Source organism: Eupeodes corollae, chromosome 1, assembly GCF_945859685.1.
Source record: "Eupeodes corollae chromosome 1, idEupCoro1.1, whole genome shotgun sequence".
Taxonomy (NCBI): Eukaryota; Metazoa; Arthropoda; class Insecta; order Diptera; family Syrphidae; genus Eupeodes; species Eupeodes corollae.
This window is the reverse complement of record NC_079147.1, coordinates 207603372-207623154: the sequence shown is the minus strand read 5'-3', so window position 1 is coordinate 207623154 and position 19783 is coordinate 207603372. Positions and strand designations below refer to the sequence as shown.

At 34.7% G+C, this 19783-nt stretch overlaps 2 protein-coding genes across 3 annotated transcripts in view; both read left to right on the top strand.

Moving 5' to 3' along the window:
* The window catches only part of LOC129953952 (probable basic-leucine zipper transcription factor D), a 401434-nt gene that overhangs the window by 179686 nt on the left and 201965 nt on the right, over positions 1–19783 (top strand). The gene's annotated exons all lie outside the window — the stretch shown is intronic.
* Positions 9424–11313, top strand: LOC129953953 (uncharacterized). The gene has a single exon (XM_056067516.1). It carries the CDS (start codon positions 9798–9800, stop codon positions 11283–11285), a length of 1488 nt encoding a protein of 495 aa, XP_055923491.1. The 5' UTR covers positions 9424–9797; the 3' UTR covers positions 11286–11313.

Sequence of the window (19783 nt, the reverse complement as noted above, 5' to 3'; positions counted from 1 at the left end):
AAATCAAATACTTATCAACGTTGGGCTTAAAAGGTGATAAGTGATAACAGCAAAGAAGAACTTTATTGATCAAAATAAAAATATGTTTGCTAAGTTACAAGACTCAAATATTGACGAAATAAAGTAAGCTTATTTATTTTTTAAATGTATTCAAATGACATTCTCATTCTTTTACCTATTTTTCCGCTTGAACACTAAAATCTCAGCAAGGAAAACACAACTGTTAACCATCAAAGCCACACCCATTCCAATCCAAATCCATTTGAAATCTTCAACTTTCATCGAACGTATTCTTGACTTAGTTTCAAAATCTTTTAATTCAATGCTTCCATTTTCAATCAGCTCATAAAAAGATCTTTTTTCCCAATAGTTCATAAGTCCAGATGAATGTATGTCCATAATATGAGAATGTATGATTCCTTTATATATAGAATTTTCATAAACTGGAAATGCCCATGGTAATTTATCGATCAAACACAATTCCTTCGACCAACGAAATATTCGTTTTCCAATGAAATTCTGCAATTGTTCAATTATTTGCCAGTTAATGGAAAATACTGGGTAAGCATATTTGGTATTAAGTGAATCAACGTATTTTTTAAAAGTTCCGTCATCGTGTTCCGCAGAAAAAGCATCGAAATACTCGGCCTTAAGATCTGGCCTCTGCAAGTACGTGCCTTTTGTGCTATAACTGCTGGTTGTTCTTTCCATGAGAGGTTGTCCAAGTATTCCACGGAATGAATTCAAGTTGAAGAAGTAATTGAACAGAGACATTTGTCTTCCTGATATGGATTCAGCTGTACCCAGCAATATTGAAAGCACTACCAAAATTGCAACTAATGGGGGAACAACTTTCCAATCAATCACCCACGTAAATACTTTAAAAGTGGGAATGGTTGGTTCAATTGGTAGAATCAGACCTAAGCCAAATGCAAAGTAAGGATAAGAAAACGATTCCATTGGAGGTTGGAGATTTGAACCTGAAGCTGATATCTCTACAGTTTTATTCAACACCAATTTGAGCACTTCTCCGTGTGGTAGTTCAGGTCTTTGATTAGATATATTTAATCTAGCATTGTGCTTTCTAGCTAGAGTTTCAAAAAAATGACCCAAAGAGCCTCCGATTTCTTTTTTATCTGTTCTATTTTTGAAAAAAATCATTGAAGGTTCTACACCCCCAAACATAATTGGTAAAATTATTGCATTTAAATTTTGCATCCGATTTGGGAAGAATTTCGAAACTGTTTCTTTGGGTTTCCAAGTGATTGCTTCAATGTTAAAAATTCCGAAATTTTTGAAGCTGAAGTAGGTTAATGTGTTCGAGAAGTCTTTAAAAGTAGCCAGGACATTTATCATCGCATTTCTCCAGCAAAAATCGAAAGTTTCTTCAAGTTCTGTTTTATTTTTTGATGAACTGCTGAGAATAAATATAATTTTAGAAGACCTCATGTGGTTAAGATATTCCGGAATATTTTCAAGAAGATTTTCATTGTGGCTGCTGTCAAGTTGAACTATTAACAGAATATTTTCGTTATACTTTTTCTTGAGTAGGAAAGGAGAGCTTTCAGCAGATGCCAAAAATAGCGGAATTCGAAGTGCATTCCAAATAGTTGCTTCGATGTTATTAAGGACGGTGAAAGTTTTTAATAAGAACACACTTTCAAAATGTTCGCTCCTTTGAATTTCCTGAAGAAAGTATCCAAATTCATCATTATTTGGTGTGGTTTTGAAAAATTCACCGGAAACAAGTACAACGAATGAAAGCAGACTTGAGCAAATTAAATTCATAACAATTAACATTAGGGCAGTTCTTCGAAGTCAACCCTTTTGTTGCTCTTGAAACAAAAATAATAAGAGAACAGTAAACAAATTGCTTTGAATTGCTTGAGTTATTGTTGAGTTTGTTTAACTGGTCAAAGTTATGTTGAAAGAGTAATTGTTTTGATAATTTACTTGAGACTTACACCAATTTTGGACAGTTTATAAGTCACACTGATCCCCATTAACTTATATCTAAACCAAAATTAAAAACTAAATTACAAAAATAAGACCCAACACCACATCCTTTACAACAGCTATAAAGTTCACAGTTTTGGATTAATAGTTATGAGCTATTCAAAGCGAACGAGTTGCTTTTAAAAAATGTTACATGGTTATAATCATTTTTGTTTTTTTTCAAAAGCTTTTAGAACCACTTGTTTTTTAATGAAATAGTTTGTAATGTATCATTTTACTATAAGCATTTGTAATCGTAACTATAATTATATATCATGTTGTAGGTTCATTACATTTGTATTGTATGTATATGAGAGCAGAAATTTAATGCCAGGGATCACAATTAAATCACAGCATGTGCCATCGATAAAGTATTCTCATTTACTCTGCCACGGAAAACTAACATAAGTAATTCTCACACTGTGGATTCGCCTTTTATGCAAGCTTAAGAACGTTTAATACTCAAAAACTTTTCCTCTCATCCTTACAACCATTTCAACATCTTCATATGATTCCAAAGTTTCTTGAGAAGTCCCTAGGATATTACTTAAGGGAAGTAAAAGCCTTTTAAAATAAGATCTATCGAACTTTCAGCCTTAACTTTTCCATCAAGCCTACCTTTTTGATAGTTGTACACTGAAAGCCAATAATTTGTCATTAAAATTCACATTCAATTAGCATACTGTTGACAATTCGACAGCATTTTCCACACTTTTCCAAATATAGAAAAACCATCATATCCATCAATCCACAGCGACACCCAACAATATAGGAGTCTCTTCTGCTTTTTGCGTCTTTAGTGTATGGTGTGTTGTGTGGCTTGAGGTCTTCTGCGGTATAATATATTCAAAAACCATTTTAAACTCTTGCAACCTCTTTAGGCAGTGGTATACTAGACCTGGCCTATAGCAAAAACAAACTCCAACTCCAAACGCCCATTTAAATAACTTAAAAAAAAAAACTAAAAAACGAAAACAAAAGACAAACAATGTTTATGCTTGCTTGCTTAGTGAAAAGAAGTGTTTCACAAAGTGCACACCCGGGGGCATATGATGGTGCACCTAAGGCCCATCGCATCAGCAACCAAACCAACTATGTATTATATTCACGCGATATATGGCCCCTTGGCTTACAGATAGAGCATAGTGTATGAGCACAAACGACGACGAAGGTTGCGAGCTTTGACATTTTTTTCTTACTTGAGAGTTGAGACTCTTGGCCTGGCCTGGCTACATACCTTTAGAGACATACCTAGCTAGCCTACCTGCTAAGACTGTTTGTTTATGCAAAAACACAATGTGCACTTCAAAAGTAGAAACAATGTGATGCTGGAGCGATCTTTTAGCTTCTTTGAGGAGGCTATCATCTCTGCTATAATATGATGGCGGAGTTTGTTGGTATGGCGTATGGATACCTAGGTATAGCATAGCTAAGGTTAGGTACAATTGATTCATGTGCCATGTATGGACCTTGCCTCTCGAGATATACAACACAGCTAGTAACTAAATGCTGCAAATGTTTAACCATACTTGGGTGTCATGTACTTATTTATTGGCATTAATTTTGTGCTTAGCCGTCCGTCGCTAGTTAATGTTGTTGTTGTTTTAAGTCGTTGTTTAATATTTGTTGGTGTTCTTCTGGGTTTGATTGGCTGCTCGTCAAGTTCAAGCATTAAGGAAAATCGATAAACTCGTATAGAATAGCTTCAAGGTTTATTTGGTTACCATCTCTCTGTTAGAAGCCATTCCTGGTGCAAAACATCTACTAGCCTGGAGTCCCACAAGGTTCAAATTTAGAACCACATGTTTTTATTATTTTAATCGAAACACTGCTGAATTAAAACGCATGCAATATTGATAAGCCAGACACGAAAATATAAGAACTTACAAGAATTGTATTCTAAAAATCTACTTTTTCTAATGACTGAAATTCAGTATAGACTTCAGTAAATTTAATATGGAAGAAATTAGACGAAGCATATTAAGTTAGAGAAGCACAAACTTTTATCCAGCCTGGTCACCTCATTTATCATATCTTGAGGACACACTCATCACAGCAATATGTCTGTCCAGCTTATAATAATAAGTAAACATTTGACATTGCTCGTTGGGCATAATTTGGCCATAAAGAATAGATAGAAGATTCCCATAGCCTCATCGAAGCCAACTCTGCTAGATGGAAAAAACTAGCCTTATGGTTATGTATTTGTGTACATATGAGTTACGCAGAAGCGATGTCATTGGCGATTGCGATTGGGCTAGCGCATTTCTTGAGTTATAGTCCTTGGCTTTGCATACAATTTGAATCGATAATTAGGAATGTTTTCCTAACCATTCTTCGCCCCTCTCTGTCTGTCTGATTGTCTGTGTCTGCCTGTCGTATAGTGTCTGGTTTGACTATTTGTTTTTTAGTAGATGACGAAGAAAACTTAAAAATTCCATATTTGACTCCCGATGGCTGAGATTTGCTAGACTGTCCCAGAGCTAGCCACCATCATCATCATTGTAGCACATAGCCGCCGCAATAACCAACTACTCTGCCCGGACTTCTATGAAATGGGTAATAAACTAAAGTAAAACAAATAAACATTGATATTTATGGGTAATTAAATTTGCAATGATTATGGTTAAATGCTGTTTGTAAAACTTCCTTCACCGAAGCGGAGCGAAGCGATGAGCGCAGAGCATAGACTCGGCCTGCTGTGTCTTTCAGATGAAGAAGCTCCTCACAAGACAAGATGTTAAAGAAGAAGAAGAAGAAGAAAAAGCAAAGGCACTTTTCAAGTGGAAGAAATTGACCGGAAATTTTAATATTTATTGATGAGGTGGTCTCTTGGTTGCTTCTGTTGCTCCTTCAGGTAGTATTAGGCTGAAGTAGTTAAAGTTGGTAGGGTAGGTAGGTAAAATACCAATGTAGCTTGCAAAATTGATTTTTCTCAGTTTTGTTTGTTTAAGTATGAGCAATAATTTTAAATGGTTTTGCGGTATGCCGCTACTTCTATACCATATGTACCGGCAAACGAGGTTTTATAGTCTTGCACTAAACAACAGTTAGTGAATATTTTCTTTAAAACATTTTACAACTTAATCACATCTGGAGGGTTTTCTTTTTTTCTCTAGATTTAGCAAGTGTTAAAATTGAAGAGTTTTAGTGGACTTTTGTTTTGAATGGGAAAAAACTTTCACTTTGATAGATATTAAAAGATTCGGAGCTTTGAGACTAGATACATAACATATGTATGTATGTATGTTATGTTGCTAGAGAGGTAGAAATGAGGTTAAGGTGGAAATATTGAATAGGTTATAGTACTGGAGTAAAAATACTGTTTGTCAAAATTCTTTGTTATAAAAATCGGTCTCAACAAAATTCTATATGAAAAAATTCGGTTTAAAAAAATTTTGCGTTTTTATGGTTAGTCAAAATAATGATTTTAAAAAAGTGTTGATAATGTAAAAAAGTTTTTTTATATTATTTTTTCTGATTTAAAAAAAAATAACATTTTTGCTTGCTTTTTTTCTAAAGACATTTCAACAGTACTTTAAAAACTTGTTTTTAAGGATACAGATTTTTAAGATAAGATACAGTATTTGTGCTCAAAGAATTTTTGCACACAGTTTTCTAAGTTTAGAGTGATTTGAAGTATAGAATTTATGACAGTATTTTTCGGTATCAGAAATATATTTTAAACACATTGTGGAATTTGGGCTAGAGCAGTCAACGGTCCGTTCTTGTGCTGGCCAGGCGACCACCGTTAACTGCGATCGTTATAGAACGATGATCATTAACTTATTGTGGACCCAATTTTATGATATGGACACCGAAGACATATGGTTTTAACATTATGTCGGTACGTGCCACACAAGAATAATCTATATTCTGTTCTATCGATTTCATGACATGGTTATCTCGGGCGGAGATGACAACAGAAATTGGATACCAAGATCGAGTGATCTAACTCCTTTAGACTTTTTCCTGTGGGGTATAAGTCATAAGTCGCAAGTATATGGGAAAATCCGGAAACCACTGAGGCCTTCAAAGTTAGCATACTCGATGTAATCGGACATTTAAATAGTGTTATGTTCTTGTAAAAATATGATATCCGAAGAATAACAAAAAAATGGTTTCTGTATTTGCTCGACATTATCAAACGCACAAACCAATTATTTTGATAAGTAAGTTTCCAGGTATTTCACATTTTTTTTGGGGCAAGTTCTTTCTTACTTTATGAGCTAAGTCTGGGGATGAACCGGCTATATTGTTTTGATAGCTCATTTGTATATGAAAAGCCATAAAAGCTTTCATATACAAAGCCAATGCCAAAGTGTATTATATTTGATAAGGTGCAGGACCAATATCTGATGCTTTTAAACTAAATACAGTACTTAAAATTATGTCATAAAATTAGTAGCCCACCCTCAAATATAACAGCAAATTTCTCGTAAAGCTTTGAAAATTACCTTAGGCTCAAAAAAGTTATACCTCAAGGGAACTTCTTCTATAGAAAAGAAACGTTGTCAATACTAATAACTTTTGATATGATATTTTGGATTCACTTAAAATCTATCACATAAAACGCAACCACACATATAGTTTTTTGTTTTTTACTCGTAAAAAATTGCAGAACTCCCTGAAGACATTTTTGTTTCTATAACTCAGAGTTAGGTTTATCAATTTGTGTACATGATTGGCATAGTCCTCTAGCATTAATACCTCAATAAGTGACTAATTTTCGAGCCGTATTGGGAAACACTTATTAAATTCCAATAATGATGCGTTTTTGGTGAATTCCAACATACTCAATACTCATCGATGCTAATTGTTCGTGTCCAATTGTTTCGTGCCAAACACAACCAACTCGCCTCTCATAGGTAAGGTATATATAGTAGTTGTTTTGCTGCGACTTCAAACATACTTGCATCACCATTTCTGCCAAAGTGGCATTAATTCCAAGTAATTTTTCTGCATTTTTTTCTAATTTTTTCTCTGTACAGAAAAGAAAATTTATGCGGTTAATCTATGACTGTTCAAACGAAACAGATGAAAGAAATGATCAACAGCCAGAACAACTACACCAACAACAATAAACGATGGATCGCGTCCGCGCCTTGAAGTTGAAGAAGTTTCAGCTTAAGTTTGAGTTTGAGTTTTTAGCATCGAGCAGCGAGCTATCAGCTATCTGGTGAATCTTAATAAATATGTGTGTGAGTTGTTTGTGTGTCCAGATACGCGCACAACGGAATGTCGCGCATTCCTGCGCATCTTCAATCTCGGCATCTGGGCATTTATTAAATCTCAAGCCACCTAAATACCTCAATCATCATCATCTTTGTTGTCGTCATTATCATTTGAGCCATCATCTTCGGAAATGATTGCCATCGCTGATTCAAGTTGTAATTTTTTTTTGTTAGAAAAGATGCGATCTTTTAAGAAAACTCTGCGGACATAACTAATGTCCGCGCACAGATGATAGCTTTTCATCTTTTTCTATATACCTACATGCATCAAACCGAACATAAGCTAAGAAACGACTTTGGCTTAATCATGGATAAATGGATTCAACCAATGAAAGTTGCATAAATGTACCGCAGAGCTGTAGAGCTGTTGCAGCTATGCACACATACGCATAATTTTCTCTTTCAGGATATGAGGTGAATTTTCAACCGCGCCACATTGACAGACAGACAGACAGACTGACACGGACGAACAAAATGGCCAAAACCAGACTCGTTTTTCAAATTAACTGACAAAACCGCAACTTGTGCTGCTGGGAGGCAGTTGAGGTATACAATGTGGCATCAGTCAGTGGCGCTCATGTTATGCACTGTGAGAAAAATGCATCACAACGCATTGACAGTAAGCTCCAACGAGTAAAATTTTCAGAGCCAATACCCAACAGAATCAACAAAAAACGTCAATGGAATATTTAAGCCTATGCCTTCAAAAGTCACATAATGAAATCTCTTGTTGTGAAAACTAATTGTCAACTCATGATAGGAGGCCACCTATGGCCGTACTATAACGTACAGAGATTAGTTCTTGAGCCGTAACTATATACGTAATGTAGAATGCTCTATTCTTCCCTGTCCTGCAATGTCCAGGAATTCAAAACCGATGTACAACACTCCTCATTTCCAAACCCTCCCTACCTCATATGAAGAGTATACAAAACCAGTTTAGCTAATTCATACTTAAATGATAAAGATGAATAGTTTATTTGTTTGTTTGCTTGTTTGAACGCGCTTATCTCAGGAACTAATGGCCTGATTTGAAAAAATCCTTTGGTATTGGATAGCCCTATAGGCTATAGAACATCACGCTAAGAAAAATACTATCGGATTACCAATAAAGAATGTTTCAAAATGGCGGAAACGGTTAAAGTATTGCTTATACTCGTACACTGTATGACAGAATTGTTCCCCTAGTCCTAAAGGAACGCACACTACAGCATATGCCTATCTTTTAAACTTCACAACTTCTTTATATTTTTTCTTAGTGTAAATGCAACTGACTGAAAGTTTTTTATAGTAAATTCCTAAAGATACGTGATGGTTTATGTAGAAATTTAACAAATTTATTTCGATTGAATAAAAGTGAAAATTAATTTAATTTGTTTTTATTTCTTTGTTTTATAAAATTTTTGCGGCGCAGCGCGAAGTAAAATGAATTTTCAAAGTGATGGACGTGAAGGTTAATTTTTTCAGGCAGAGATGCTAAATATATTAAAGTGAAGCGTATGAATGTCAGTTGAACGAAAAGAAAACAAAAAAAAGAAAAATGTCTGCGTCTGTGTCCATTTGAATTGTGCCTTGGATTGTGCCAGTCCAAGGAGATGACACAAATTCAGATGAATGGAATTGAAAAATTATTCAAGTAATCGGTCATTTTGATTTTTAAGAAAGTTGAAGTGCTGTCACATTTGATAATCGTATAATAATATGTTGCAAGGCTACGTTTTATATCTGAGTTAAAAAATATAGGTTATATAGTCTCACAGCATAAGTCCGGTGTTAAGACGTTATCAACAAGATTCTGAGCGCAATTACTTATAAAAAGTTTTAATGCAAATAAGTTTAAACAATAAAAAGGTTTTGACATGGTTCCACTCAGTTAACATACTTCTTGCTCCTGAAAATCACAACACAAGCTACCTTTCATTACAAATCGTGGTTAGTTCCCTTTGACCTTTTAACAAATAAAAACAATATGCCCATCAAGTTGTCATGATATGACACAAAAATCAATAAATTATAGGTTTCATTTGTTATTACACCCTTTTGCACATAACTGACCTTATAACCGATTGACACATCGTACACAGAACCTGCTATTGTCTCAAGCATTTCATTAAAGTGAATACAATCCATACTATAAATACTCCTTGAAGTACTATAAATGTTCCATTCATAAGTTGTACCGCTAACGCTCGCCGTTACCTTGTTGGTAATAAAATGGCTTCATTTTGTTTGATTTTTGTTCTTCTTATCGTTTTCGTCGGTAAAGTGGTCCCAAACAAAAACAACTATTCATCACGATATTCCGTTTTGAGTTTCATTCGGGACATCCACAGGACGGAACAATTTCGACAGGTTTTGATAGTGAAAGAATCAAACGATACATTTGATACAAATGTTGGATTAAATTTTGTGAAGAAATTATCCCGGGATATTCCTGTTTTGATTTTTTCGGAGCTTTCGTCTTTTGCGGTGAGGGAAAAATTCAACCGAAGACATTTGACACTAATTTTTTTAGAATTTCATTCGGATGTTTCAATCCTCAGACATATGCTGAATAGTCTTTGACACATGATTTTAACCAAAGTGATAATCCTTCTCAGTTATCCTTACCAAAACAGTGAACATCTTCTTGAGAGGATTTTCAAATTTTGTCTGAAAAATAATGTGAACAATGTTTTTGCTCTTTTCCAAGATTTTTCAATTACAAAAACTATCTTCTCTTTCAATCTGATGCCACATTTCCAAATTATCACAACCCAAATCGGTAAAGGTCAGACTGTACCTGATCAAAGAAAAAACTTCCAAGGCTATCCTCTGCGAGTTGCGTACGGTGGATCCGAGCCGAAAATCATCTTTTCCAAGAATCAAAATGGGGAAAAACTTATCAACGGATATGTGGCCCACTTCTTGGAGGCTTTGGCCCAAAAGCACAACATAACTTTGCTTCGTACCATCATTGACACCAGACATTCATCTAACGAGCTTGTCGATTTGGTTCTCAACGGAACTGTTGACATTTCAGCAGCCCCTGCATATCCTGATATTCCACCGGATGGATACTCATATCCTCTCGAATACACGGATTGGTGTCTGATGCTACCCATCGAGCCTAGTATCCCTCGATACGATATCTTCCTGGTAGTCTTTCGTCTTGAAACTCTTCTCCTCACAGTTGGGTTTATTGTTCTCCTATCACTTATTTTGGAAACTTCAAAGTTACAAGCGGGAAGAAAAACGGATCTCCAGGGATTCCTCCTGAACGACAATTGCTTAAGAGGTGCACTAGGACAATCGTTCTCCGAGATGCGAAATGCTCCCCTGAAAATCAAATTCATCTACCTGCAGATTTGTCTGCTCGGAATAATCCTCACCACTTCATATAATTCGTATTTGCAGACCTACGTCACAAGTCCTCCCACAATTGCGAAAATCCGCTCCTTCGACGATCTTCTCGAGTCGAACATCAAAGTCTTCTGTCTTGAGGAGGAATTCCAAGAACTCCACAAAATCGACCATCGTTTTAGAGACAAATATTTCAAAATCTTCTCATTCGAAAAGGATTTCGCGAGATATGTCATATTTCGGGACACTCTCAACACTAATTTCGCTTACATGGTCAACAGAGTTAAATCGATAACAATCCAAGAGCAACAGAAAATTTTTACCAAACCTCTGTTTCGTCATCCAAGTGAACTTTGCTTTTTTGATTTTATCCCGATAAGTTTCCCAATTCAGGAGGATTCCATATTTAGAGATGCCATAGACTTTTTGATATTACAAGTTCATTCTTCGGGGTTGTTGCAGTTTTGGCATAAGAAATCATTCAATGAGCTCATAGATTCGGGTAGAATCAAGCTGGAAGATTTGGCAACAAAAGTGGATTTTTTGCCAATGAAGGTAGACGATTTGAGACTCATATGGATTGGTTTGGGTGGGGGACTTTTTGTATCGAGCTTGTGTTTTCTTGGGGAAATATTGATAGACAAATGGAAAGATGTTATGGGGAGAAGAGTGAAAAAAGTTTCAAAAGACTGTGTCTTAAAGTTATGTCAATAAAAACAAGAAATTATCATAAAAACTCTAATTTGCAAGTGTTTGTGTTTTCCGAAAATTTTGAAGTTTTTCACAAATTTAGGACGTTTAAGTCTTATTTTTCGGTTTTGAAAAATTTTAATATTTTGTATTTTTTAAGTGTTCATTAACGATACGTAAATACATTTTTTAAAATCTCTCATTGGTAACAGCTTTGATTATTATCAATAGAAAAAAAGGAATAATTTAAAATATTGAATTTACTGTTTTTAGATATCTTTAGTCTTTTTTTAGTAAAACAATATATATAATTCAACAAATGTTTTAATATGTCTTGAAATATTTCCAACTTTATAATGCATTATAAAAAGTGTTTTTTTTTTTGTGGACGTGAGGTCCACAAATAATTAATTTTTTGGGCCAAAAGTTTAGATTTATTATAAAGATTAGAGTTCGCATTATGTTCTACAAATGATTTCCGAAAAGTTGCCGCCGTGGATGGCTGGAAAATGTCCTACACAAAACCTCCCTTCAAAAATTGATGCGTCACGTGAACGAAACCGTTAAATTGTCAGTCTATTGATTATATGATTAAAACTTAAATCAAATGAAAGCTGTCAGAAAAACACCGCCGAAAAAAAGTATATCCAGATTGAAATCCACACATGTTCAAAAAAATCTGTTGGAAAACTATTTATATAACTTTTATATAATATTAGGTAGAAGTAAATTTAAAATTAAAATGACTAACTTATAAAACAGTTAATGTTAAAAAGGCTTAAGAAAAAGCAGCAAGGACATTTGAAACACTTTTAGAGCGTCATAAAGAATATTAAGTTGGGTGTACCACAAGTTCTTCAGGTCATTCTGTTCTGGATTTTTTTTGGGAAGTTAACGCCTTTGGTGATGAAACAATTCACTTACCCCATTCAAATTTGTTATGGATATAAACAATAAAGAATATTTATTAAGGCTTTGGTTTCCAGACCGTAAACTTGAAGTCATTAACAAAACTAAATTCATGATGTTCGTTTAGTATCTTATTCAATAAATAGCTTTAATGCTGCAGTAGCCGGCTGCATTACATGCTTTGAAAAAGTGAAAAGTTTTGTTTATTCTCGACGTTAACGAAGTTGGGAATTCGCTTACATGAACAAAATCCAACAATAAACAGTACTTCAAAAATGTGTACTAAGAAAGGATTGTAGTTCTACATGCCTACCTTACTCTGCAGATTTTGTCAAGGTATTCTACTTTAAGGACAATTGTGACATCCTAAGATGATGATTCGAATAAAATGAGAAAATCTAAATTGGTACGATTAATCACTTTTCAAACTTTCCTTTTTAGGAATTCTTACACTATTGTCTCTCGCAAATTACCCAAAAGTCTTCCAACCAGATTATGAAGCATCAGAAATCGTCAACAGTTCTTAAAAAACCATTAAATATAAGCTTCTTAATTGAATCTTTGCAAATCTACGTCTTTTGATAATTTGTTTTCTTTTTGTTTGTTTACTAGTTCAAAGCCTTTTCTTTTTAACAAAAATAATTTTAAGAAAAAACGCATCGCTCATTCATGCAAGCCACTACATGCGACCAAGTTAGTACTGAATTTTTTTTCTCTCTTTGTCTTTTTCTATAAATTACATAACATTTCCTGAGGAAATACTGTTGCACTTTGTAACTAAATTAGGCATTTGCAATGCAAGTGAGTTGTCATGATATCGACACCAGCTATTATATTTGCTTTGTTTGTTGTTGTTTTGATTTTGAAGCTTTAACCATGCTGTAGAACAAAATCATGGATAAAACACCCATTAATGCGATCAAAATGATGAAAAGCAAAGAAAAGTTAACTTTACCAACCATGATTCTGGCGTTTTTCCCTCTTTTCATCATTTCAATTGTCGTTGTCACGTCGTTCGCACAGTGGAACGACCCTTAGACAAAATTACAAAAATAAAACAACTTTTTAGTGATTGGCAAGTCATCCCCGATATAAAGCTTAACTGGTTTACATACTTGAAATGTTTTGTTCTATAGATTAAGTTGCAAATTGGATTATTTCGTTATTAACTGAATAATTTATATCTATTCCAAAATAGTTTTCGAGAGTTTATTGATTTCAAATGTAAATACAATTCAAAACCAGTTGTATTTTCTGTAACTAGTGTAGTTTATGTTTTATAATGCAGAAAAAACCCAGGAACTTCAAATCGATACCAACCATCTCTTTATCTATTTTTAAGCCTAATATGACAGCATCTTTAGGGAAGAGCTCTACATATCAATGTCAAGTTTTTGCATCCCTGTCACACTTATCCGTTTGTGAAGAATGACGATGGAGAATGCTCTATCAAGGTCGGAAAAGATCTCACCGATGCATTTGATGCCAAAACAGATTTTAGGCAAAGCGATGCACTGTCATGCGACTTCTTCAACATCGTTCTGAAAAGAATTGTGAAAAACTCAACCGTCAACACTAGAGGCACAATCTTCCAAAAGTCCATCCAATTACTCTGATACAAAACGTCACCATGGATAGCTATAACCTTGAGGTAGTTGAGGACTTTGTTTACCTAGGCATCGCTATAAGCTCAGACAACAAAACCAACTCTTGCAAATCGCTGATTCTTTGGACTTAGAATGCAATTGAGTAGTAAAATCCTCTCTCGAGTATCTTAAATCACCATCTATTAGACACTTATTATCTCATTTATGGCGCTGAGGACTGGACCCGTCAAAGAAAGATAAGAGCGTCTTCTTCGGATGATTTTTTGTCCCGTACACTTAGATGGAGCATGGAGGAGAAGATATAACGACGAACTGTACGAGCTGTACAGCGACACTGACCTAGTTAACAGAATTGAAGTCCAACGACTTAGATAGCTAAGTCATGTAGAGCAAATGGACATCAACACTCCAGCCCGGAAGGTCTTCGAACCCAATCCCGAGGTACGGCGCAGTAGTGAAAGACAACGACTCAGGTGGTGCACGCAGGTGCGTGAAGACCTCAACCAACTTGGCGTGCAAAACTGGAGATAGTTAGCTAGGGCACGAGCTGGTTGGAGACGCATGTTGGTCGAAGCCCAGGTCCTCGCCGGACTGTAGCGCTACCTTAAGTAAGTAAATAATGCAGTAAATTATTATTTTAAGAGACAAAATTTAATAAAATATAAGATAAAGTTCACTGCTCAGCTCCGTTACTTACTGAAAAAAGGATAATTTTATTGCTTAAATAAACTATTTTAAATAATAATAGGAATAAGTGGATTAAATTAATTAATTTGAATGTATTTTATATACCGTTTGTCTCATACATACGTCCCACTGTACGACACGTAGTTGGTCGGTCGATAGCAAGAGATCGATCAAGAGATATACCACCAGCATCAGTAACAGCATCAGCACCACTTTATGGGATTGGATAAGGAAATCCACCACATTCCTCCTAGGCAAACATCTCACAGAGCACCATACATACATATTTCTATATTGGCTTTTAATCACTTCATTTTGAAAAATGTATATCAATCCAAATGTGTATGTGTCTTCAGCGTAACAAGAACGTCAGTCGTTGTTGGTCGTGCAGCATATACCTTCATGCAAGCAGCAGAGAGGAAAGCAGCACTATCTTAGGGTGCCCAGCTGATGTATGGCTCTGGCAAAAGCATTATACTACATTGAGATGACGCATATTGTGTTTCAATCTTAACACAGCTTTCAGAACTGACGCAATTGAAATATGGTCATGGTATGACAAAGCTGCGGCAACATACTACCATGTTGCTGCAATAGCCCACTAACAGTCTCTCTGTGTGTCTCTCTTTCTCTCTCTGGCCTGGTTCTGGTGGTTGTTATACACTCGTACCACACTGTCTCTCAACAGTCAGTAGTCTGTCATGTTGCCGTTTTGTTGGTAATATACTTTAATTGGTGGTTTGTAAATGCTTGTGTCCAAGTGACACAGTGACCAGCGAGTGAATGATACTAACACATAACTCTGCTCAAAACCGAAACATTTTTTATTTGCACAATATCAAGCACAATACATTGATAGTTTATTTGGATTCTGTTAATTAGTTGACATTCCCGGAATTGCATCGAGATTCGAGGTTTTGTTGTTTCTATATTTGTTAAAATACAAAATCTCAAGATATACCTTAAGCTTCTGTCTCTAGAATGTAGCTTAAGATTCTTGGAATAACTTTTTAAATAAACGGTGTTTGGCTTGTATGTGTCTTTATGTTTCTTTTTTGCGTGAAATAAAAGGCTTGGCTTGGGAAATTCTTTTGCAGTGAATGAATTAATATTAATTACAAATAATGTACCTACCCTTTGCATGGAAGTTGTATATGGTAGTGTGAAAAACATTGTGGTAGATCCCGTGGAGTGCTTATAAAGAGGTGTGTTGATAATGTTTCCATAAAATTAAAGAACAAAACTATTGTAGTTGAATTTTGTTCAAAGGAAAAAATAAATTTAATAGAATATGAAAGAGTTGATAAGCGAACTTGATTTTGGAAATATAAGAGAAAATATAAAGGGCCGATTTTGAGCTTTTATCTTTTTGGCAACACTGTCAAGCCAATTTCAATGTATAATCATCTACGTTTTAAAACGCGAATTTTTAATAATGATTTAAAATTAAACAGAATTTCAAAATGAAAAATAACAACAATTGAAGCTTATGCTGGTTTCTGTTGAAAATTGGGATACTTTAGGCTTTTAACCAATTTAGTAGTTGTTTTGCAAGAGCGTCAATTTTAAAAAGAAACCTTCAAATTAACTTTTATAACAATTTTGGGAAATGTAAAGACATTTAAAGACATAACATTTTGTAAATAAGAGTTTACATTTATCTTCTCTCAAGATATAAAGAGTTTATCTGACTTGCTTGGCGGAGGTTAAGCTCCATCTCTATTTTTAAGGCAACTTATGATGGGTCTAAATGTTAGGGCTGCATATACTCTCACCAAATCTTTTCTCATTAGATATCAGTGATGTGCTGCCTTGACAGACAACGGAAGAATAAGACGGGCTCTAACAAAATTCCTGAAACATCTAAAGATTATGTATGTTTGCTATCTTATATGGTTATACATCTCCATCAAATGTTTTGATTTTAAAAAAATGTCTGTTAAACTAATTAAATAATAATATCCAATGTGAATGACTTGAGTAAAATAAAGTGTAATTACATAGGTCCTCATAATTGTTAAGTCCGTGTAAGGTTTCCGGAGATGTGTTTCAGCTCCCTCCAACTCTTGCCTAGTGACGCTGATTCCGCCTCGACTGTCCTGCGCCATGTGCTTCTTGGTAGTCAAAGTCATCTTCCTTCTTGTGTGATGCGATCCAGTATGAATTTTGCTACTATTTTGGCAACAACAGGTGCAACACAAATTTCTCTCCAGTTTTCGCACTTTGTGAGATCTTTTTTTATGAGCTTGACGATAATTCCCTTCTTCCACGCATATGGGAAGCTTTCGCAGTTCGCTTGATGACGTTGGCGCTGCTTGTAAAAGTTCTGCATGAATTCCATCGAGTCCTACCGCTTTGTTGTTCTTAAGTGTTTTAACTGCAGTATTGATCTCATCTATATTGGCAGGTGCGGTGCGGATTTGGGGATTAGTTTCTTCAGGCGCTTCAGAAGGTATCGGCTGCACGTTGTTTGCAAACACTCGGAAAAGTGTTCTTTCCACCTTCTGGCTTGCTCATCCACCGAACTTATCACAGTACCGTCTACTTCTTTTACCAGGTGTTACTTTAAGCTGTATGTACCGGTGAGCTAGTTGGTTATTTTGTAAACGGTCCTGCTGTCGCACCTTTTTGCAGCATCTTCTGCTTCTTTTACATTTAAAACGAAAAACGAACATGAAAACAAAGACAGCTTTCTAAAAATCGAGAAAATACATTCCAGGGACCTTTTGAAACGTTAAGAAATGTCAAATTTTCAAATCGACAAATCAAAACGATTACAATAACAATTGAAAGTCCCCTTCAATACAAAATTCCGAAGTTTAAGGTTATAATATCAAAAGTTCAGTTTCAAACTTAAAACACTTTAAACGAAATTTAAATAAAAAATTCCTCGAATTAAGTTTCAAAGTGTAAAGGTGTAAAAAAGTCAGGACACTTTCTAAATATTTTATGGAATTTTTCACAAATTGGTATTCAATTTCATAAAAATATTATTTTTCATATTTGTCTCTCTAATTTAGTTAATAGCCCAAACACTTCACAATCATTTTTATTAAAAGTTGCGCTTTAGCATTTAATTTATCAAAATGACATATTAATTTGATTTATCAAATCAAATTTCATTGTACATCTTAATAAATAATATTTTTTTTAAAGAAATAATACCACACTTTTAACAAAAGAATTAATTTCGGAACAAAGGAAAAAAAACTAGCCTATTGATGGCTTTTGAGTTTATTCACTCGCTTCTCATTTTTGTTTTTCGCTTTGGTTTGGTTTTTGATGAATAAGATGTCATTGTCCGAGGTATAAATGTGAGAACTACCTGAAAAATTTAAATTCAAATTTTAAACACATTCTCTAACTGACAAATTGGTCTCGATTTTCTAGAAGCTGACGGTAACCAAATTAACACCATGAAATTTAATATTACACCAAAATGTATCGATTACAAAGTGGGGATTGCTTTTCAAAAAATAAAAATAAAAACACAAAACAAATACAAATACAAATAAAAATATGGGTTAAAATATTCAGCAGGAGAACAAAATAAATACAAAAGAATATTTTATTGTTTTATCAGATTATATTTTGGATAAACGTAGGTCATTTATAAAACGAGATTAGAATCAAATAAAATTTATTGCCTAAGAAAAATAGTCAAATATTTTATGGAAGAATGTGTTATTTTGCACTGCAAAATATATGAACACGAAAATTAGGGTGATTTGGAAATTTTAAATCTATTTTTTATAATTTAGGTTGGAGATTGGACTTGAAACCGAAATTTCATTAGAATCCGTCGAGTTGTTGTGTCAATTTTTGGTTATGTCCCCTTTAAGCACCCTATATAATATATACTCATGTATGTACATAAGGATAATATTTTAATGGAAACAATATAATTATTAAAGGTCAAGCACGTGTCCAAGTCCAACAACCATGGTCAATGGTCATGGTCATGATCATTTAAGAAATAAAATAAATGAATGCAACAACTCCTTACATTCTTCATCGTTTTGGTTTTTGTGTCTTCCTCGAGTAAGTAGGTACAGACAGATGGCGCTCCACAGAAGGCATTTACAACCATATCGTGTCGTCGAGTCGCGTTGGTGGCTCCTCATAGAGATGATTCTATCGTCTCTACTGATGATGGTCGAAGTTAACCTCTGAGACTTGTCTTGTCTTGTCTTTTCTATCCATTCAAATGTGCATAAATTCTTTTTATTTTATTTTTTCTCTAACAATTTTATTTAAAAGAAAAATACTTTACATTGTATATTTTTGGATTGTTGCATGCATCACATGCACTACACAACACACCAGAGGTCCCTCGCCACGGTCCCAGCGCCGCCGCCGCTATAGTGCATTGATGCTGATGGTGCGGAATTGATAGAGTACGACGATGACGGCGGCGGCGGTGGTGGTTCCATAATGTCATGGTAAAGAGGTAATTTGTAATTTTCTTTAATCGGTAATGAAACTTGAAGTCGCACTGTCCGGTTCGGCCCGCTCGCTTATGGTTTAACATCTAGATAGATATCACATGCTTCTCCCCCAAAAAACACGTTCGTCGAAGAAGAAAAACTTACAATTCAAAAAAATAATAAGAAATTCTTTGGCCATCAGCTGGTTTTTACTTGATTTTTAGCACATACTTTGTTGATGAAAGGTCTTGTTTTTGCTGATTCTTTGGCGAAGCAAGTGCAAGTTTTTTTTTTTATTTTGTCTTGAGATTTCATCGATGCCAAACGTCTCCACAAAAGGGGAAGTTAAGATGTTAAAATAGTACAGACAAAAAAGTAGTTAAATTGACGGGTGTGTGCAATAGAGAGATAACGAACCGATGCGATGCACTCTCAAGGGGATAACTCTTGCACAGCAAAGCCTTAGATGGTTTTCGAGTTATCTCTTCATAAAGTTGTTTTAATGGTAGGTATAGTACAATGGGGGTTTTTATTTAAAATAAAGACATCTGGGAGGATGTTTAAACGATAGATGATAACATCTCATCAAATGATATGTTTTTCCTTGAAAATATCAAAGAGTTTTACAGCCTTGCAAATGAAAGGTTATCTAAATTCTATTTTTGAGTATGTTTTGAATACAGTTTAAGTTTTAATCATAAATATAATAAATAAGATGGCACTGCAGTTCTTAGAGAACCTGGGCCTAGTGGCTTACAGCTCTCAACCCTTCTTGAGTGTGAGTCATGTCAGGGATGAAAAGGACCAACAGTTGGTTTGCTGAATTCGAAAAGATATTTGAAACAAAACTTTTCATGACATGAATTCAATGGATCTCTTGTTTGGATCAATA

Excerpts from the sequence above, each read along its gene's own strand:
- LOC129953953 (XM_056067516.1), top strand. The coding sequence starts at position 9,798 with ATGATTTTAACCAAAGTGATAATCCTTCTCAGTTATCCTTACCAAAAC.